The sequence below is a fragment of the Gossypium arboreum genome, chromosome 13 (genome assembly GCF_025698485.1).
Source record: "Gossypium arboreum isolate Shixiya-1 chromosome 13, ASM2569848v2, whole genome shotgun sequence".
NCBI classification, from domain to species: Eukaryota; Viridiplantae; Streptophyta; class Magnoliopsida; order Malvales; family Malvaceae; genus Gossypium; species Gossypium arboreum.
This window is the reverse complement of record NC_069082.1, coordinates 118675191-118697511: the sequence shown is the minus strand read 5'-3', so window position 1 is coordinate 118697511 and position 22321 is coordinate 118675191. Positions and strand designations below refer to the sequence as shown.

Sequence of the window (22321 nt, the reverse complement as noted above, 5' to 3'; positions counted from 1 at the left end):
CAAAAAACAATTTCTCTTAATTTATTTGTGGTGGAGAATAATTGATGTTATTTTTATGAAATGTGGATTTTTGAGAAAAATTTTAATTTTATCTGGATTACTTGTTAGTAAATTTTAAATTTATTTTAAAAATAAAATGATATGTTTTTATACTTGAAAAATAATTTAAAAACAGAAAATAGATATGAAATTAAGAAATTTTATATTCATGTAAAACAAAAAGTCAATCATTCCCGGGCAGCCCAGCTATTGGTCGATTCGTCAGATACGGGCAGCGGGCAATTTCATTATTCCTATAAAAGCCCAAATGATTTCAATTTGTTAAAACAAAAGCCAAACAAAAGTTTATCGAAGAGAGAAGAAAACAAATATTCTCTCTCTTCTCGTATCTGTCTGCTTAGATTCCCTTTTAAGAACAACATAAAATTAATTGAATTGAAAGGGTTAAGGGGGCAGGTTTTAACGTTAATAAAGTTTTCTTTTTCTAATTTACTGTTCATAAAATTGTAGCTTTTTAAGAACAAAGCTACAATTTTGAATTACAATTGATTCAATAATTTTAACATTAATTATTTGGGAAATTTGATATATTTGGGGGAATGGGTGTTCTGGTTGATTCCCAGAAAGAGGGTTTCGGTTCTTCATGGGGTGGTTTAAAGAATTTGGTAAGAAGAAAACAGGTAGATTGTGCCCATACCAAGCGTTTGGATAATCATCAGCTGGCTAAAGAGTTGACCATTCCTCATCTCATAGCAGTCGGTAATAATTTATGTTTTAGTTTTAGTTTTTGGAAAACATTGACTTTACTTTGTAAGTTTTGCGTTTTTTTTTTATCTTTTCCTTTTTTTTTTGGGGGGGGGTTGGGGTGGGATTTGATCCTGAATTTGTGTATGTGTTTTTTGGCTGTTTTTGATGATGGGTTTAAATGTTGTTTAGCTGTTTTGTGGAATTTTGTATCTTCGTTTTTTGTGTTTAGCTGTTTGTTATTATATAGCAATTTTTATATTTGATTATTTCTATTTTTTTTTGTTCTTTTCCAGGAAATTTTGATCTGTTTTAGTGTTATATATTGATTTTGCTGGTGTTTTGGATTGTTATTCACACTGTACAATGACTGATCTTTGTTGCTTATTTCTCCTTATGGGTATCTTTGATGCATTGGGTTATTTGGTTTGATTTTGTTTATTCTAATAAGGAGGTTGGCATATGTTAGTTCTTTTACATTTAAGGTTATGGCCTTCTTTCATTTTGGTACCTAAAATAGACAGCTTATTCTGAATTTTGGTGCAATGTGATTAGGTGTTGGATCAACAATCGGAGCTGGAGTTTATATTCTTGTTGGAGCAGTTGCTAGAGAGCATTCTGGGCCAGCTCTCACCATGTGCTTTCTAATTGCCGGAATTGCCGCTGCCCTCTCTGCTTTTTGCTATGCTGAGCTTGCTAGTCGTTGCCCGTCTGCTGGCAGTGCCTATCATTATTCATACATTTGTGTTGGTGAAGGGTAATTTCTATGTTTTCTTGATATATCTTGTACATTTCTTACTGTTGGTCTTTGTTCTTGCAATTCGAGAAGTGGATAGCCTAATAGGCAACTGTTCCATTTGGTAAAAGAATAAAAAGTGGCTTCAAATGTACAATCTTTTCTCTTTCTTGAAGATTTATATGCTTTTTAGCCATTGATCCATTGTGTAGTGTTGCCTGGTTGGTTGGTTGGGCTCTGATACTGGAGTATACAATTGGTGGATCTGCCGTTGCTCGTGGCATTTCCCCTAATCTGGTTTAGTGATTTTCCTTGATAATCTCTTGCCTTACTTTTCTTTGGCTGGATCTGTTGGGTGGGAGGAGCAGGGAGCTGCCTTTTGTTTTCTATTTACGTTGCTCCTTCTTCTTTTCTTTTAATTTTTGCATCTAGGCTTTGCTCTTTGGAGGTGAAAATAGTCTACCAACTTTTCTAGCTCGTCAGCATTTTCCCGGGCTTGATGTTATGGTGGACCCATGCGCTGCAGTTCTAGTTCTCATTGTGACTGGGTTCTTATGCTTGGGAATCAAGGAGGTGCTTTCTATCTCCTTTTATTTTCAGTTCCTTTTCCATGTTCGTGGCTGATACCCATCACCCTTTGTAAATTGTAGCCTTGAATTAAAACCTGTTGCCCATCTCGTGCAGAGTGCACTTGCACAAGGCATTGCCACAGCTGTAAATGTATTTGCCATGCTTTTTGTAATAATAGCTGGTGGTTATCTGGGTTTCAAGACTGGATGGACCGGATATGAAGTTCCTACTGGGTAATGGCATTTCATTCTGTTTTTCCATGCCTATATGATTATTTCAAAAATTGTTATTGAACTTTTTCATCGTATAGGTATTTTCCCTTTGGGGTGGATGGAATGCTTGCGGGATCTGCAACAGTCTTCTTTTCTTATATTGGTTTTGATACGGTTGCAAGCACGGCTGAGGAGGTATATGGTTTCTTTTCTTTTGGCAGTTTGCCCTTTATTAAAAGCTGTCTTTTCTGGCGATCTAAGGAACTTCAAACTGTGCATGACAGGCGAAGAATCCCAAACGAGATTTGCCACTGGGTATTGCATTATCTCTCTCCATTTGTTGTTGTTTGTACATGCTGGTTTCTATTGTAATTGTGGGTCTGGTCCCATATTATGCAATGGATCCTGACACCCCCATCTCCTCTGCATTTGCTAGCAATGGGATGCAATGGGCTGCGTGAGTATTCTTGCGCATTCAAAGCATTTAACATATTTTTGTTTTCTCAAACTTTTTTACTCGAGGAACCTTCCTTTTCTGTTATTTCAGTTACATAATAACTGTTGGAGCTGTTACTGCCCTTATCTCAACATTGATGGGCTCAATCCTCCCTCAGGTACAAATCAAGTTCCCAATAGTATACCTGTAAAACTGTATGGTGTTCTACAAATATTTCATCAATGTGATTTTAATTTCCCATAATTATTGCCCATATAACATTACTGTTCCATCACTCCTTACCCTCTGATGATTGTCTCAAATTAGAATATTACATTACTGCTATGTCATTTCCTTACCTCGAACCATGGTGTCTTAAATTAGGATTCTTGTAATCATACTACTTGCAGTGCTAAACATAACCGAAGATGAGAACAACAAAGTGGGTGCTTGAATCAATGTTATTTGTAAAATGATTTATCAACTCTAGAGATCCCTTTCAACTATATAACATTTGATTCTATAATGACTTTTTACTCTGATATAATCTCGATTTCTTTTGTATGTTTGTGTGTGTGTATTAGTATACCACATGTATCAACTTCTTAATTATTTCTTCTGAAGATTCATTAGTATGTTGTCAGAATGTATAAATAAAATGTTAGCACCTAAATCTACATGATTGATCATAGATGTTGATATCTTATTTAATTATTTTATGTTAATGTTCTTAATTGTGTATTTTCAGCCTCGAATTCTTATGGCAATGGCTAGAGATGGATTGCTGCCATCCTTCTTTTTGGATGTTAACAAACACACTCAAGTTCCTGTCAATAGCACGCTAGCAACTGGTATAGTTGCTTCTATCTTGGCATTCTTCATGGATGTTTCACAATTGGCAGGGATGGTAAGTTTAACCGGCATCTCTTGTAATTGAGGGCCTTTTTTTTGTTTGTTTTTTAGTGCCTTATGGTGTACGTCTATCGCATTATTGTATCAATTTGTAAATGGATTTAAGCATGTAGCTGTGCTCCTAGGTCTTGAGTTTATTCAATTACTGTGGTGACCCTTTTCAATTAAGTTGAAAATAAATTTTTTAATCATATAGTGATATGTCTCTGATTGTTGCCATAATCTGTTTGATTATTTACAGTTTTCAATAGAACATAATCTGATTGTTCCAAGTTTCCTTGCTTAAAAGGATGCATAAACCAAGCTCCTCTGGCTCAAATTTCAATTTTATTAACAGTTCTGTGAATGCGTTTGCCTAAAATATGGAGCTCGTAAAAGTTGCCTTTCTTTTGCAGGTCAGTGTGGGTACACTTCTTGCATTTACTATGGTTGCAGTTTCTGTGCTGATACTTAGATATGTCCCACCAGACGAGGTGCCACTTCCGTTATCACTTCAGGAGTCAATTGATTCTTACAAGCTGAGACATAATAGTGATGCTCAGATGATTAATGGAGAAAACCCAGCTAAGAGTCCTGGAGATCCTTGTCTGCCTTTGCTTGGAGAAAAGAATGTTGCAGTTGATTGTACTGTTGTTGAAAAACTAGAAGCTCTATCCAGTTGTAAGTTCCTTGCCTTATGTCTACTTTTGATATAGAAATCTATTTGCTCCTTCAATTTCCCGAAAGCATCCTTGCCCGACCCTCATATGCAATGCATATTTGGACATGGTGGGGCGTATGATTCTCCAAATATATGAAAAAATTGGAGAATATGAGAATACTTGTGTTGGGCACATACATGTATCCGACATTAGCCTTTGAGTCCAAGTGACAGATACAGATCTTATAAAATCATTTTCATTAGCAGTATACAGTGTCTTGGTTTGTCACAGACTTTAGAGATGTGCTTGAAGGTTTTTCCTTGCTTTTATATGTGCAAACTGATGATAAGATGTAATGTAATTGAATATTGTGAAACTTCTTATCAAGGTTTCAATATGAAATGCTTCACAGTTATGAACATTATTACCATGGAATTCCATGTCACTTGGACCGGGTTAGAATGATGAATCTGGGAATGTATCCAGCACAGGCGTATTCAAAAAATAAATTCTATGTATTTTGGGGCTTTTTGGAGAGCCATATCTTTACATTTGTGTCTGTATACAACTATATGTATTGGACATGAGTACAAAGAAAATTGAAGAATTAGAGCAACATATGGTAGTTCCTGAAGATTGATTCTCTATTGTGTAATAGTTACTGCAGGTACCCTTGATGAAGAGAACCGAAGGAAAATAGCCGGCTGGACCATAATGTTAATATGTGTAGGGGCATTTATGCTTACATTTGCAGCTTCAAATCTGTGGTTTTCGAGGTAGGCTGATCATGAAAGCATTGTCTAACTACATTGATAAAATGGAGGGCTGAGGCAATATATCATTCTTGACCATTATTAAGCTTTTCATTATCATGAATATGGAGATATTTATCCAAAAAAGGGATAAAAAAGAGGATGAAGAGGAGATTTGTGTTGCTTGGGTGTCATACATTTATATGGATGAAGAAAGAGAATTGAAACCCATTTTTTCAATGGTTGGCTGGAAGACATTATGTCCTATGTTACTCGGACTTGGGAATAAGTGTTGGATACAAGTTGTATCCGGCACGATTCTGATTGAAGAATATTCATTTAATTTTTTACAATCTTTCTCTCTCTTGAATTTTATCTTTTCAAATGGTTTCATTATATATATTTCTCGTTTTATTTGATGGTCATTGGTATCTTCTTCTAGCCTTATTCGGTTCACTTTGTGTGGTGCTGGCGGTCTTCTTCTTCTTTCTGGTTTGGTAATTCTCACCTGTATTGATCAAGATGATGAAAGGCATAACTTTGGACATGCAGGAGGTATGCTATTGGCACTCTTATCTTTGTTCGTCGTTTCGAGAATCTTTGTGATTTCATCTAACTTTGCATGGTTAATTTACGAGCCAATATATATATTTCAGGTTTCATATGTCCTTTCGTTCCACTCCTACCAATCTCTTGCATTCTCATCAATGTTTACCTTCTCATCAATTTGGAGTAAGTCTTAACTAGGTCTATTTTTATTTATTTTTCTGTTATTTCCACGTTGGTATACAGATACTTGTGATCGAGAATTCATCATAATCCTTTTGCTGTTTGAAACCGTTAGGGTTGCAACCTGGGTTCGAGTTTCGGTTTGGCTAATGGTCGGGGTTCTTATTTACATATTCTATGGTCGTAGACACAGCTCGCTGCTAAATGCGATCTACGTGCCTAAAGCGCATGTGGATGAAATTTATCGCTCCTCCGGAGCAATTCTTTAGTGTAATGGAACCTTGAATGCAAAAGAAAATGAAGGAAAAACATGTAGACTACATGAGCTGTACTGATGACTGTTTGGTCATAGTTCTGGAGAAGAATCTCAGTGTTGTAAGCTTGTAACTTTATTTATTTATTAATTTTCAGAAGGCCATAAAATCAGTAACTTGTTTGCATGTCTACATGTATTTCCTTAGGATGGGAAAACTCTATTGCAAAAGTGTAAATACTTATTAGCAACGTGAATTACAGATTTCCATCTCTCGTAATTATAGTGTTGGATTTGATTTCGGTTCAATAGAGTAATAATAATTTAGTTTGACTTTTATATGTAAAATGTAAATAAACAATTTATTAATTTTCCGTTCTATTAATTGAAACAAATCTGCCATTTGATTTAGGATAAATTATCAAAATAATAACTTTTGTTTTTTCAAACTAATAAACATTTTAGTCATTTATATTTGAAATGTTATATTTTAATTATTTACGTTATCATGTTGTAACATTTTAATCACCGAGTCGTTAATTCCCCCTTTTATTTTCTTCTGTTTCTCCCTCTATTTTCCTCCTTTTCTATCTCTTTTAATGTAAAAAAAAAAATTGCTCAAAACGAAAAAAATATAAGGACCAATTATAAATTTTAACTTAAAATTTTCGTTTGAAATGATGATTTAACATGTCCCATCAGTTTACGTTATACCGTTAATAGCAATTAACACTCAGTAACTAAAATGTTACAACACGACAACATAAGTAACTAAAATGTAATATTTCAAATAGAAGTAACTAAAATATAACATGAGAAAAACAAAAATGACTATTTGAGTAATTCACCCTTGATTTTAATTGAATAAATTTACGACCAGAAACAAATATTGTACCTTTCCAATTGGACCAAAATAGGCGCTATGTATAATCAGAATCGTTAAACCAAACATTATCCTAACCAAGAAAAAACCATGAAAATCAGCTTTTGACTTGTTCTTATTTTGCATGATAAAATTGAACCCTAGAACCCCCAAAATAAGTACAAAAGTTCATACCATTTAACCAGATACATGTTTTTATTAAATATTTACGATAATAATACTCCTTTTTCTTTTTTAATTTCTTTAATACAATCAATTGGTCCAACCAGTGAGTGCAACAATAATAGGAAGTCTAAAAATAGTTCAATCTCTGATCCAGTATTTTAACATCATCCCTTTATAAAGGTGCCTACATTATTTGTTTATTTTACTTTTTCTGTTTATAACCCGACCTTTTGCAATTAAGCAGAGAAGAGAACTAAAAAATGAAATTTATGGTTTTGCTCAATGGTTATTACATGAACACCTAACGCATCATTCATAGTTCGTATACAAAATAACAAGTCAACTGCACCAAGAAGCACGCTGGAAGCCCATAAACGGAATCCTAGAAACTGTGTTCCTGGAATCGATAAAAGATCCAAAGGCAAAATGATGCTTACTTGTTCATTCTTCAGCCAAATGTTGCAATCAGGAAGGCCTTGTAAATGCTCATGAACTTGGCAACAAATGCTGCAAAAAGAGAGAAGAAAAACATATGAATGAATTTGATTAGCAAAATTTGGAAACATTGAAAGAACATTGTCAAGCAATAAGTCAGAAGAAAGAGTTAATACAAGTATGTTGATTTTATTTTTGTTTTTCAATTTTTTCATGTATTTGGAGGGTTATATCGTCATAAACATGTCCAGATACATGTCAGGCAAGGTGTTGAACATTGGCATTTCAAGCAAAATAAAGAGTCAACGTAACATAGTTACGCACAATGGAACAACAATATCTTTACTACAAGTTGGTAAGAAGCCACATTGTAAGCATATGTTAAAGCTGACACTAATATAAATATAGGTCAATATCAATGAAAGAACGTAGAAAATAGTTTCATCTACCCAAGACTAATTGATGATCATTAGCTCAAGACACTTTCAAAACTTTGCCGAGTCTTTCCCATGGCCACTCATCCGTCTTTATTCAACATAAATCTTGTGTCATTTTAATCCACATTCAGGTTACCGATCAATGTCCAATACCATATTCATTAAAGAAAATGGAGGAATGTGTCCTTCAATTGACAAACATTTCTCTCATTTCCAACAAGAATAAGTCATTTAATATTGAATATGAGCTGCTTCAATCTAGAAAACTTAAAAAGTTTTGGGTACCTTCAATATGAAAGATGGCTTTCTGTCCAAGACGCATCCTATGCTCCTGTTAAAAGGAAAGAAATTGAAGGGTCAAATTACTAGAATAGTAAAAGTTCAATCTAGAGTTGAAGTTCGGTAATATTGTTTTATTTTAATCAGAGGAATGCCTAGTGACTTTCGGCAACAATAAAATGAAGCATCAGATCTTATCACCCTGAAAACATCTAACTCACCACAAGCATATGCTGATTTTTAATATATTACCGTAGAATCATCACTCAAGCCACAATTGATAGAAAATTTCAACCAATGACCTCACTGCTTGCTCTTGATCTGCTTTATCATTATCATCATCATTAAGGGTAGAGAAAGCAGTTGTCTAGGTTTGAACCCGAGACTCAATGACTACAAGGACTTAAGCAATGTAAGTCAGTGGCACACTGATGGCTAGTTGACCTCTTGATCTGCTATTGATTGGCATGGTGTCTTCAAATATCCAAGAATCCATTTTACACCAAACTTCCTTAGCTGAAAGAATTTGATACTTTTTAAATGTAACTAAATGATAGTCTGATTTTAAGCCATCTATGACGTTCTTTTTCCTTCATCTTTTTATCCAGGGGTTTGCAAAATAAATGGAAATTACGAGTTTAAGAGAAGATTGGCTTCAATTTAAGGCCAAAGAACTGAGCACTGAATCAAGGTCAATATGTTAATTGACTATTTCGATGAAGCACAGAAGAATCAGCCGTAACCACAAAAAAACCAATATCTAATGTAGGTCAGATAAAGTTAACACATACTACCTGGTATAGGATAGACTATTGAACTTACATAATACGCAGCCCAATGGCACACCTCGTGTTTTAGCTCTGCATCCAATTTCTTCAATAACTCATGAAGGAGCCTCTGAGACAGCAACCAAGCAAACTTTAATTCAAGAAGATATCAGACTGCAACACAAAATTGGGCCGTGTTTACCTTCAGGATAATCTCAGGTGGAATACAATTTATAAGCAATTCATACACCTTCCCTCGAACCTCAAACAGCCTAAAGAACAAAGAAAAATGGTTTAAGAGGAAATTTTGAAGATGGATGCTCAAAAGATACCATAAAGGACATTTTACATTTCAATTCACTTCTACTCATACAACCCTGTACATCTTTCCTTTAGGAACTTGCCATAGGTAATAATGTAACTAACTTTACCAAATATGTACTGAAGGAAATATCAATTATTGCAGCGATAATAAGATACTGTAAGATGTTGCAGTGGAAACCTTTTAGGGCTTTGCTCCTTCATTATATCAGTTGCTATTTCAGATATATATTCCTCCCAATCCATTGGCAGAATTGCTTGGTTGCTTGTGAAAGGGTACCTATAATCACGAATACAGTACAAAAAAAAAAAAACATATGTAAGGAAGTTTCTTGCCCTGATTTGCATGACAGAAGTATTGATCCATAAAAGATAACACCGAGCTTAACTGTTGAACACGGCAAGTCTCAAATGACAATATAGCTCTCCTTAAACTCCTATTTGACTTTTCTGCAATGCGGGCCGCAAAACCAGATGGAAGTTGCAACCCTTCTTTCTTTCCAATGAACTCTATCACCTTAATGATCTGGCGTAGAGAATAAGGAAATAGAGTTCAATTCACCAATAAGAAGACAGACATTGGTCAGAGTTGAAGAAGCCAGGCATTAAGAGAAAAAGATTCTTCACGGAAAACAAAATGCATATGAACATCATATTGCTTTAGGCAACAACCCCTTAAAAGGGTTTGAGGAAAAAGATTTGAAGGAACATGTGTTAGATTATATCTATTCATATTTTCACATGATAATAAAAAAAAAGTAGCAACCTCTGCCAACCTGTTCTTCTGAAGGAGCATTTATTCGAATGTTCAAACAACGAGACCGAATGGCTTCAGTGACTTTTGAAGAACTATTACAGCACAAAATTAGACGGCAAGAAGCACTGTACTTCTCCATTGTTCTTCGGAGTGAATGCTGGGCTTCTCTTGAAAGCTTGTCAACTTCATTGAGAATCAGCACTGACATTCATAAAAGATAATGTCAGTAAAATAGTGAAATTATATACAATTACTCAAAATTTTAAGAGAGACAGAAACCTATCAACTTGAAATAAGCTTCAAGAGTAATACCAAATAGACAAGATAACATAAAGGGCATGGACAACGAATGCTAATTCCGGAAAATAAAATATTAAAGATACAGATACAATGCCATTATGGAGGCATATGTTAAACATTGAATTCTAGACAAGAGACAAGCTTCTAACAGAGATTTATTAGGCTGGACTGCAAGTAAAAAAGAGATTACCTTTATATCCTTTTTTCCCTTTGGTGTCAATTGGTCTATTTTTAGCCATTTCCTTAATTATCTCTTGAACTATGTATCTGTCCTGAAAGCCTGCATCACTTGGACTCAATTCCACATGGTTGGCACTTGACAACATGGTCAACTCCAGATCAATTGTTCTACTTCCAGCCTAAAACAAAATGAAAAGAAGATGGTACTCTAGTTAAAGAGCATAAAGCGAAAATAATGCCTTGATTCAACCAATGATGGTTCAAAAATGCTCAACAAAACAATAAGCTTCATTGTTCCGTACAACGGTAACAATGATAAATGTAAAATCAAGTATAAAGATCTGTTAAACATCAAGGATAAAAGAAAGCTCCAAAATACCCTTATGTGCAAATCATCATTAGAAATTCTCATTCTTACAATGAAATCTTTATTGAAAATTTTATCCATAGAGCAGAAATATTACATTTCATTTTCATTAGATCAAGAAATTTGATATGAAAATTAAATCATCATTTGAAACTTACATCAATTTTCCAGTTCTTAATCTCCACTTTCACCTGCAACCAACCAAACAAAATAATCCTTTTAAGCACAATAACCAAAAAATAAAAATAAAAATCCAGTGGTAATTCTATGAAAAGAGAAAACCCGACTTAAAACTCAAGAAGAAAATTGGAAAAACAAACTCATATTTCCTTTTTTCTTTTTGCCCCCAAATTAAATTAAGTAAAGAAATAAAAAGAATAAACATAGTACTTAAATATTTCCTTCACTTAACAAAAAAAGTTATACATACAACAATTATAAATCTGTTTAAAAGATGAAAATTTAAAAAAAAAATTGAGAGGGAGTAGACCTTTTCAGCAGAGGGACCAAAAATTTGTCTAAGAAGAGCCATAATTAGGGTTTTCTTGCCAGACCCAGATGGTCCATAGAAGAGTAAGTGAGGGCAATCCTGCTCTGCAACCTGATTAAATAAAATTCTATATAAATAAGAAAAAAAAACCCATGAAATTGAATCAATTAAAACCAAAAAGGAGAAATTAATAATTAGGCATTCAAAACTAAACAGAAAAAAATCATTTTGAAGTGAATTAAAAAATGGGGTACCAGTTTCTTGAGATTCAGGGCAATCTCTTGATGAACCATAGCTTGGTCTAGGGTTTTGGGTCGGTATTTATCAACCCACAACATTTTTGAAGAAAATTTTGGTTATTCTCAGTGAAATGGAAATTGAAATAAGGAAAAGAGAAAGTGGCGGGAAGGAAGAGGAGAGAGCGAGAGTGGAGTTGTTACTTTGCATTAAAAGGAAAAGGAAGAAGGAGAAAATGTTTTTAGGGTAAATATCAATAATAGTCATTCAACTATGCCTTTAGTTCTATTTTGGTTATCCAACTAATTCTATGGATTTAGTAACTCAACTTTTCGAAATCAAATATTTTAGTCACTTGAGGTTAGATTAGAGTTGACAAATGGGTGGGCTTGATCAAGCTTACTTTGGACTCGGATTTTCTCAAGCTCAGATTAGCATTGGCTTGGGCTTGGGCTTTCTTAGGCTCAGATTTTCTCAAGCTTGGGTTCTTTCAGACTCGGTTTCTTTTTTTGAGCTTGGAACAAGCCGAGCAGACTCTGACAGATTCAAATAATTTTAAAATTTATAAGTTATAAATATTTTAATGTCGAATATAATAATTCATTTTACTTTTATAGAATAACAATACAATTATAAATTGCCTTATAAAAAGCATAAATTATATTTATTTAATAGAGTTATTTTATATAAAATGATTAAAGTGCTTATGTAAAATTTATTTATTTTATAATATTATATGAATTAATGAAAATAACGTTTATTGTTCATTATTATAATATATTGACAATTGAATAACTTTTTATCTTTCTTATTAAATTTATAAACCTAATACTCATATCCTAAAATATTTATTTCAAAACCCAAATATATTATAATAAGCTCAAATCCAAATAATATAATCATTATTACTCAAACTCAAAATAAACTAATTATAGCCCAAATCTATTTAGATATTTGTAGAGGTAAAATGCAATATATAAACAATAATATTCAATAAATTTTTATTTTATAAATGTTGAGAATTAAATTTATTAAATTTTTTAATAATTAGGATCAAATTGATAGAATATATAAATATTAAAAGTTAAATTTATTATTAAACTAATAAAACTCATATAAACACTTTTGTTAATATTCAAAGGACTATTAGCGTGCAATGAAGAAAATATTTGATTTTATATAATTTAGTGACAAAAAAAAAAATTTTAAAGGTCAGTGTCTAAATAAAACACAAGCAATATTTTAATGAACATTTCTATACTTTACCTAAAAAATTAACCGCTGTTACAATTTACTTATTACATTTTACCTCTATAAATATCGAAATATTTTTAAGAAATACACATAAATAAAAATTATGAATTTACTGGAATATAACATAGTTTATTTATAATTAAAAATTATCATTTTTTTTTTGAGAAAAAAACCTGGTCTGCTTTATTAAAGAAAATAGAAAAACAAATGTATAACATAAGAAGGGAAAGGCTAAGGCTAAGGCCCAAAGCGTGAAATGAAGCTCCTAAAAACAAATTCAGAAAACCTAAACAGTACCTAAAAAATCAGCAGCCAGTTCTTCAATCTTTTTGACGAATCCCTTTCTTGTTTCTTCTTTTCTTCATTTTGTTTCAAGGGCGATTCGTGAAACAACTAAGGCAGCAATGACTCAGATATCCCTTCAGTTAGCGAATTTATTCGCTGATTAGTTGCTCTGATATGTGAGCAAATTGAGCCAGATATCTTCACTGTCAAAAAAATTTCTTTTCCCCAATCTTCCAAAGACTCAAATAAAGGTATCCCCTTTTTTTTTTTATCATCGTTGATGGTTCCTTATCCCTCATTTGGACTCGTCGATTTTGTTCTTCTTGCATTGCGTTTATCCTCTTCGACGGCTTGGGCAAAAAATTATCATAAATTTAATTGTTCATAATTAATAAAATATAATTATATTATTTTAAAGACAATTTATTTAGAGATGATAATGGAGCGGAGTGGGACAGATATTGTTAAATTCACTGTCGCCCTTCAATTGATACGTTCAGCTTCACCACCCGTTTCCCTTCACTATGAGTATACAATATTAAAAACTATTACTATCTCTGTAAATGTTGAATGTATCTATCCCCGCCACCTTATCCTGTCCATTTAATTTTATTATTTATTTTTAATTTTTTAAAGTCAAGTAAAAATTAAAATATAATTCTTCAAAAATTTATTTAAACATAGAATATATTATTTTTTATATATTACATTATTACCATTTTAATGACTTATTATCAGGATAAAATAGTAATTTTATATAATGAAGTGGGTCAACTGTTCCATAATCACTATTCATAAGAAAAATCAATCTCACATCACATCCATTTTTCAAAAAAAAGAAAAATCCACTTTGAATCTATTTGGAATCTATCGAACTTTAAATTTTGTCATCCTTCAATTTATTATCTAATAAAATTTAATTGAAAATTAATATTTTATTTCTAATTAATTTAAAATTATATAAAATTTATAAGTTTATAATTTGGTCATTCAATTTTAAAAAATTATAAGTTAGTCATTGAACTATTGAAACGTTATTGTCTAAGTCATCGCCCATTAACTTTGTAACAAACGTTTAAAGTGGTCATTAAGTCATTATTAATCATAACACCTAAGGTAATTCAATTATTAGTAAGTTTACACTTTAATCACTCAATTTCAAAAAAAGTATAAATTTATCTTTGAACTATTAAGAACTTTACAAGTTTAAACTTTAGTCACTCACTCTTTAAACTATTACTCCCTAACTCCATAATCCAAACAATATCAACAACTTAAGCGCCAAACTTTAGCAATGCCATTGCCAACCCCATGCCTCACATCTAACGCAACCAACCCAACAACCTTTCATACTTAACCAACTCACCACTTCCCCTTCAACCAAAATCACAACTCAAGAAAATCTACAATCAAATTATTCAAGTACATTTATCCTAAACTAACAACCAAATATCACTATAATTATAATCAAAACAAACAAAAATATATATAAAAAAACAAAGGGACATGATAAAATCAGAAAAGGAATCAAAGTTTCAAAAAAAAAAAAGAGTCATGTGTATAAGATTCAATGAGGAGTTAAGCTAAGAATTTTAATCAACGGATGCTTAATCCGAATGGTTAAGGAGAAGGTCTTGTCAAGAAGAGGAACATATCAAAGTTAGGCAACCATTCGATGACGGTAAACGAAAATTGGAGAATTTATTTGTTAGGGCTTGATATATAAATCAGCAGAGTTTTAGGTCATTTCAAGGAAAACAAAATAGTAGGGTCGTAAGAGGAGGGAAAGAGCTTTAGTTCAATGTGATTCTTCGCTAAAGGAAGATGATATACGATAGTAAGATTACTGAAATACAATTTTGAAGGAAGTTCCAAAATCTCATTGCTTAACTATCGTATAGTTCAGCGACCAGCTTTTAACTTTTTGAAATTGGGCGACCGCAATGTAAACTTAGTAATAATTAAGTGACCTTGGGTTTTATGATGAATAATGACTTAATAGTCACATCATACATTTGTTACCAAGTTAACAAGTCAACGGTATAAAAGATAACGTAACCAAGTAACGTTGAAATAATTTAATAATTAATTTATAATTTTTTAAAATTAAATAATCAATATGTAAATTTCGTCCTCGAAAAAAAGTAAAATTTATTTGACAAAAAAAGCTAAACTAAGTGGTACCTAGTAGTTACCAAATGCCAAAAATGATAATGAGGCAAAGGCCAAATTGAAAGGTAAAATGTTGGATGAGAAAGGGGGACCAAATATTTCCCAAATGCCGAAAAAACCAACAACAACAAAACAAAGAAGTGTGGCAAAGGCCAAATTGACATTAAGATGCCTACTCAAATTAATTTGAAAGCTCAATCGAATTGGAAAAATAAAACAATTAGGCTTGTGTCATTGTTGCATGCTTGACAAAAACCATAAGAAAAGAATGGAGTTTTGCAACCAATCATTCACCATCTTTTTCTGTCAAACTCAACTTGTTGTGATATCAATAATTGAAATGTCAGCCTTGGAGTGCTACTTTTAATTGACTAATTGACAGGTAGGTAAATAGATATTTAGCTTCACTGGCTAAATTTTAGAGTGAATGGAGAATCCATTAATGTGTTGAAATTAGTTTTAACTTTAACAGTATCTATATTCCTTCTATTCTTCAATTTTTTTTTTTTGAAGCGTCTTTGTGTAAACAAATATGGGTATGTGGATACATCCATTCAAACATCCTCTGGAAGAACTTTAAAAGAATTAAACATACCCATATGGGATCAATGCTAGCATCTAACACTTACATTTGAAGCCGACAACTACTGGTACAGAGTTAGAGGGCTTGAATTACCCTTAAAGACATGGAAGTGAAGTAGATGAGAAAAAGGCCTCCACCAAGGACCCCATCAAGCTTCATATTTCTCATTGGTAGGACCAAAAGGGCCCAAAGCAAGGCGGCAACAAGGAAACCCAGTGTTTCAAGGAGATACGGGTCTTCAGGGATCTGAACAGGTGAAGGGTACCCATACCAGGCTGAGCCAACCAATGACATGCCTAAACCAAAGAGAGTGTTGAAGATAGGACCGGCATAGCAGCCTGATATAGCCACTTGAACCCCTTCTGGACCACCATTCATTGCCATTGTCAAGTTGGTGACAATGTCTCCAAGTGAGTTGCCCCAAGCAAGGACTGTGAAACCAAGGATTGACTGACTGATTCCAAGTATGTGGCCAAGTGAAATCAATAAGCCAACTAATTCTTGAGCTATGATGTAACTCCAAACCACACTCATCAAGAACCCTCCAGCTAACCAAGGGAACAAGCAGGTCTTTGGTGGGTTAGATTTTTCGGTTCTCAAAAATGCAAGAAACCCCAAACTGATGCCAAACAGGACCCCAATTCCATAGACCACCAGACCAGTTTTGAAGGTTAGATTGTCATCTTGAAGGTCCCAAAGTACAGATAAGAGAATTGGTGCTAATGTCACTGAAACAACTGCAACTGGTTTAGACCATCTTTCTTGACAAGCAATTGGGATTGTTAATCTCCTAGGTAAATACAGGGGCATCTCAAGGACCCAAAGTAACACACTCCAAGTATCTGATATTCTTAAACATAAGCAACAGTTCTTGAATTCATCTCCTTTTACATCTTTCACATCCCCTTCCTCTAAATAAACGATCTCCACTTTGTCGATTCCGTTCAAAATCGGTATGTTCAAACCGCTGTTATAGCTCGAATCCGAATCCGTTATGTCCCTTCCACCAGAATTCCAAACAATATATATGATGTAAACAAGGATGACATAAACAATATACATTGAAGAAAAGGCCATTGCTCCCCAAAGATTGATTTCCCCCATAATCAATATCAAAATTAAGGACACAAGAACCAAGAGGAGGTAGCAAACATCTCTTACAAAGGCCGGTTTGTTGACAGCAACCCGTTTCCGGTGCACGAAAGTGCCTATCGTTCCGACCACGATACAAGTCACAAAGAAAACACCACCTAAAACAGTATTTAGGCCAACGTCCTGTGTAGCGCTATCCATGAAAGAGACTACGCTAGAAAACACATCAGGGGCACCGTTGCCAAGAGACAAGAGTGTAACACCAGCAAGCGTAGGGGACAGTTTTAACAGGCTTGACAAGCTTTCAAGGGAATAGCAGAAGTATTCAGAGGCTGTATTTCCCAAAAGATAAAACAAGACAATAAGCCAAGCAATCAACAGGCAAAGACCCAACACAGGAAATCTTCCAAAATTGCAATAAAAATGGTAAAGATAATCAACATAGCCTTGATAAACACATGGGTTATTATTAGACTTGAGATAAGAACACTTGGCTTTATAATCATCTAAATCCTCCAGGGCTTTACAATCTTGCTGGCTATTGCGAAATTTAGAACCATTGCTCCCTAAAACAACTTGTGAAGAACTGGAACACATCATCAGGAAAACAGATGCCACCAAGAGGAATGAAATGTTCATGAAAATGAGGATGCACCTCTTGTTTTGGTACTGTAATACCCAAGTACCCATACCAGAAACTCAAACCCAAAAAGAGAGAAAATATTGAACTAAAACATGATTAAGGAACCCAATTGTAAGAACTAACACTAACCTTTGCATGGGGTGTTTTAAAAGCAGTATTGTGGTAGGAGAGGAAAATGGCTGTTTATTAATATAGGATTTGGATGGTGACTGGGTTAAGGAAATGAAATGAAAAGATTGTTGATTAAAAGCTCAGTTTGTCTTTTAATGTTGCACCAATAGCAACCAAGGAAATTAAAAAAATGGATATGGTGGCAAGGCAAATCACGCATCAGATACAAGTGGCATCCAGGTTTAGGGTTTGGGTGTCCCTTTTACATAAATCGCTGGAGTTCCAGGACTTTTCAGAATAAAACACACACACAAAAAAGATGATGTAATCTTGTAAATCTGCTGATTCGTCGGTCGGTCTGATTTTATATATTTTAATATATTATTGTCTGGATTTTGTCTCAAATTATTATTTATGATTTGTAAATATTGTCCTCCATCTAATTCCTTTTTACTAATTTACAACTATTATTATCCAAATGGAAAATAAAGCGTTTGGACTTTAGAGTAGTGACAACACAACGTGGAAAGTTAGCGAAAGAGAGGGAGACATAAATTATGGGGAGTTTGGCACGTTTGCTCATGACGACGAGACTTCATGTGAATTTCACTAACACAGTATAATCGTTGATAGGCCGCTTCATTCGTCTGATTCCATGCACACCAATCCAATCCCATTAGATATTCAAGATTCCAATTACCACAATTTTCTAGTATTTTTAGAATCGGATTGAATCGATTGGTAGGTTATAAATATATTAGTATATTAGATCAAAATAAGGTAAAAATTTAATTGATTTATGAATGAGTTCTAATCAATTGATATTGATTAAAATATCTAATTGAATTATTTATTGATCAGATTAGAAAGTGATGGACTGATTAGTTTAACAAGCAATCTAGTTCCAAAAATATTTGTCTTAGTTTAGATAACACCATGTGCTATAACAATTAAGATGATGCGAGTTCAAGCGTAATTAAATACATTTTCTTTCGATTTAAAAGTTTAGAAAAATTATAGGTAAAATTAAGCATTATATAAAAATTTATTACAATTTTGATAAATTAATATTTTTATGTAAGTCTTCATATAAAATTTATTATAGCTTATGATTTAAGTTAGAATATATTTTGATTGCCAATTCATTCATTTGTGCGTTGTACTTGGATTTCATTTCAATGGAAGTTATTTAGATGTCGTATCATAAACTTAGTTGATAATTATACTGAATGTATTAATTTTAAGACATGGTGATTTATTTGGCTATTTAATTTTACTAAAAAAAATTATTTTAATCTTCCGTTTAATTTTTAGCCTTTAAACTTACTTTTTTGTGGGTAAATTACCTCAAAAAGGAAGGAAAGTTGATATTTTTAAATTTTGCTGATGTGGTATACATATGAATTGCTACGTGAATAACACGTCAACATGTATTTAATTTTTAAAATTTTAAAAAATCTAAAATTTATTTTAAAAATCATTAAAATTATTAAAATTATTTTTAAAATTTAAAATAATTTAAAAGCTATCATGTCATCCATGTGTATGCCACATCAGCCAAATTAAAAACAATAGACAAAAATATAAATTCAATGACTAAAAAAATGAAAAATAAATAAAAAGATAAAATATTTTTTAAAATTAAAATACAAAATAAATTATTATATATATACATCATAGCGGTTGAGAATTAAATCAATTGGTTTCACTTGTACATGGTATTAATTGACTCGTTAATGATTTCTATAATCTAAACGTTGGACACAAGCGAAATTACGTGTTGATGTGAGTCCAAAAACAAAATTTTATAATATTAGATCCAACTAAACTAATCCTAATCCATGAAAATTTTATTCAAACTCCAATATTACCGAAGAGAGCGGAAGAAATAACCCCAAAATGGTTTTTCCTTTTTTCAAAATAATCGGTAAATCTTTACGAAATCTAATATTTTAAATTATTTTTGTTGACAATAATTGCATGTGTCAAGATTTAAGTTGGTTCATCTACCATTGATCTTCATAATTAAGTTTCATTTTTCTTAAAAATTAAAGTCGATATAAATAATATGAAGCTTTGACAAATGGGTCAAATAAATGTACTTAAGAGTAGGTATTCTGGAAACTTGCAATTTTCCACACCGCGTGGGCTTTAGTTCAAACCGTAAAAAAGGTTTGGTTTTAGCTTTTTCTTCTCCTTATTATTAATTTGGATTTAAAGATAGATATTTCTTTAATCTCGAATTAATTATTAATCTATTCAAATTTTATAAAATATAATAATATCTTTTAATTCCTTATTTTCAATATATAATTAAAATAGTTCCAATAACTATAATCCTAATCCATTGTTACAATACATGATTAAATTGATAATCAAAATATATCCGAATTTAATTAAGAATAAAATTTATATAGTATGAGAATTAAATCAAAATAAATTTGAGCAAAATTTATACATAATATATACACATAAATAAAATTCCAATCTAAAATTTTAAATTTTTAATTAAGTTAAAATTTCATTCACACCCAAATTAAATATTATAAATTTAAATTTTAACTCAATAATATCATTAAACTAAAACTTCATTCACAATCAAATCAAGTGTATAATTCAAATAATTGAGGAATTATAAATGTATAATTTATATTCTACTTGCATTTATATCATAGGAAGAAAACAAAAGTAAATGAAGGACAACCGCAAATGTCAGCTTCATTTTGTGAAGGCAATTGTAGAAGAATCCAAGAATCATTATTATAGATGAAGTATAGGATAGGAGAGGTGGGGTTTGGCCATAAACATTAAAGATTCCCTAGTGTATTCCTTTCAACATTACATTTATCCTAATTTTTGTTTTATCTTGAGACTCTCATCCCATATCAAATTATTTTTATTATTATTTTTACTTCTATTTAAGGTAGTTATGTAGCACTTTCAAAAGGCATCAGGTGGATGCTTGAATACAGTTATCTATCTCTTATTCATCAGACTATCCTCAGTTGCTTAGGTTTTTAAATTAATTACTTATCGAGAGATCACCTGTTAATAGAGGAGTGTCCCCTTTTATCAAGCTATCTGCTTACCATGGTCTAGTTATTCGCTTCTTAGTGTGAAAACTCTCTTCAGGGAATATTGAAACCCACTTGAGCATAACAACCTCATATGCCCGCAAAAGGAATAACAGAATAGAGCCCACCATGCATGTCCTTTATGTACTCCATGATGGTAACCACCCTACCATTTCATCACTTTCAGGGGTATATCTTATAAATACCTTCCAAGACGACGAGAAAGGGATCTTCCCTATTAGCAATCTTTAACAATTACCTTTAGCCTTCACATCAACCATCTTCCTTCTCTTATCTTTCTCCGGCTCTCCACCTATTTAGGTGAAATCGATCCCCTTTCCACGACTATTTTCCTCTCCTTAATTTTTCCCTTGTTGAGACTTATATAAAAAATTCTATATCTTTATAAAGCCATATTATTTTGAAAATTCTATACTAATTAGTTATGCAATATTAAGCTTTGATTTACATAATATAAAAATTTTAATTTTTTTACATCAAACACATACTAAATATGAGTACTACTACCAAATATAAATATATTCGTTTTTTTATATAATGTGACAGAAATATGATCTTATCTTAAAAACTGTAAAACTTGAAAACACTGTGTTATACCCTTACCCCAATTGGGACACATGGCAACACAAGAACTAACTAGGTCTAGATGGTCACTCAATGACCGACTATTCACGTGCATCGTACCCCCCGGCAAGAGGGGCCATCTGTCCTTAATCACCCGATTTGAATCATGTTAAGATATTTGTTATTAACGGGTGCATTCTCCTCGAAAGGGGACCATTTGGGAACCCTCACTTGCCTATAAATACCCTTAATGCACAACATAGAAGGGGCTCTCTCCTTTCCTCCCAACAAATCCTAAGAGGTTATGTCCTCTCCATTTTCTTTACTTTTCTATCTCTCAATCCCGACGTGGGTGAACTGACTCCCCTCAGCACCAACCTCTCTCCTTTTTCTTTGCCTTGGTAAGCTGAGCGTGGACCAAGCACCAAGTACATCTTTTTACCATCTCTCGACAATATTAAAAAGGTAAAATAGTTCTCAAATCTCTAATAAATCCAATAACTCAAAACTCCCCATTCAATAGCGGCCATCAATGCCACCATTATTATTATTCTCATTATAAACAAATCATTTTGTCCTACCTGAAAAACTTCAGCTTTATCAGACTTCTTCGATGTTTTCTTTTAATATTATATTTATGTATAATGGTTATAACAAAAGCCTCCATAAAAACCCATATTTTTTCTCTTTTATGTACAATTATTCTCTTGATTTTCGTGTTATATTTTTATTTTCATTAAGGCCCCCATTTTCCTCTTCCTTTTCCTTTCTTTTTATTTTTTTGTGTGGGAGTAGGACCACTGTAAGGCTTCCCCTATATGCAGGAGTAGGACATTCGTTACTCTCTATATAATTTCGGTTTGCGAGAGCCAATGGTAGTGCGATTGACATATGATACCTCATTTTGTTAAATATGACT

At 32.6% G+C, this 22321-nt stretch overlaps 3 protein-coding genes across 5 annotated transcripts; 1 reads left to right on the top strand and 2 right to left on the bottom strand.

The window, feature by feature from the left end:
- Positions 1–329: 329 nt before the first annotated feature.
- LOC108461621 (cationic amino acid transporter 2, vacuolar-like) lies at positions 330–6265 on the top strand. 2 transcript variants are annotated; one of them, XM_017761517.2, is made up of 14 exons: positions 330–759; positions 1300–1501; positions 1693–1777; positions 1913–2053; positions 2165–2283; positions 2361–2457; positions 2547–2719; positions 2810–2876; positions 3447–3605; positions 4006–4270; positions 4919–5027; positions 5446–5558; positions 5660–5735; positions 5848–6265. In XM_017761517.2, exons 1-14 carry the CDS (start codon positions 600–602, stop codon positions 5999–6001), a joined length of 1920 nt encoding a protein of 639 aa, XP_017617006.1. In that variant the 5' UTR covers positions 330–599; the 3' UTR covers positions 6002–6265. The 2 variants fall into 2 exon arrangements, with proteins under 2 accessions (XP_017617006.1, XP_017617005.1); XM_017761516.2 differs by having other exon boundaries at positions 4910–5027.
- A 921-nt stretch (positions 6266–7186) lies between these two features.
- Positions 7187–11855, bottom strand: LOC108461815 (replication factor C subunit 3-like). 2 transcript variants are annotated; one of them, XM_017761760.2, is made up of 11 exons: positions 11621–11855; positions 11367–11493; positions 11035–11067; positions 10520–10688; positions 10049–10230; positions 9662–9798; positions 9454–9552; positions 9154–9223; positions 9007–9081; positions 8191–8236; positions 7187–7540 (listed from the first exon to the last, which is right to left on the bottom strand). In XM_017761760.2, exons 2-11 carry the CDS (start codon positions 11406–11408, stop codon positions 7482–7484), a joined length of 912 nt encoding a protein of 303 aa, XP_017617249.1. In that variant the 5' UTR covers positions 11409–11493; positions 11621–11855; the 3' UTR covers positions 7187–7481. The 2 variants fall into 2 exon arrangements, with proteins under 2 accessions (XP_017617249.1, XP_017617248.1); XM_017761759.2 differs by having other exon boundaries at positions 11367–11477.
- Positions 11856–15831: 3976 nt separating this feature from the next.
- LOC108461704 (cation/calcium exchanger 2-like) lies at positions 15832–18088 on the bottom strand. Its single transcript, XM_017761621.2, has one exon. The coding sequence runs from the start codon at positions 17677–17679 to the stop codon at positions 15973–15975; it is 1707 nt and encodes a 568-aa protein (XP_017617110.1). The 5' UTR covers positions 17680–18088; the 3' UTR covers positions 15832–15972.
- Between the last annotated feature and the right edge of the window lie 4233 nt (positions 18089–22321).

Coding starts and splice junctions, on each gene's coding strand:
- LOC108461815 (XM_017761759.2), bottom strand. CDS start 11,704: ATGTTGTGGGTTGATAAATACCGACCCAAAACCCTAGACCAAGCTATG. Junction 10,231..10,519: donor AGGGAAAAAAGGATATAAAG/GTAATCTCTTTT, acceptor TATGAATGTCAG/TGCTGATTCTCAATGAAGTT. Junction 9,082..9,153: donor CACCTGAGATTATCCTGAAG/GTAAACACGGCC, acceptor TTGCTGTCTCAG/AGGCTCCTTCATGAGTTATT.
- LOC108461704 (XM_017761621.2), bottom strand. CDS start 17,679: ATGGGTACTTGGGTATTACAGTACCAAAACAAGAGGTGCATCCTCATT.
- LOC108461621 (XM_017761516.2), top strand. CDS start 600: ATGGGTGTTCTGGTTGATTCCCAGAAAGAGGGTTTCGGTTCTTCATGG. Junction 2,720..2,809: donor AATGGGATGCAATGGGCTGC/GTGAGTATTCTT, acceptor CTGTTATTTCAG/TTACATAATAACTGTTGGAG. Junction 4,271..4,909: donor ACTAGAAGCTCTATCCAGTT/GTAAGTTCCTTG, acceptor ATTGTGTAATAG/TTACTGCAGGTACCCTTGAT.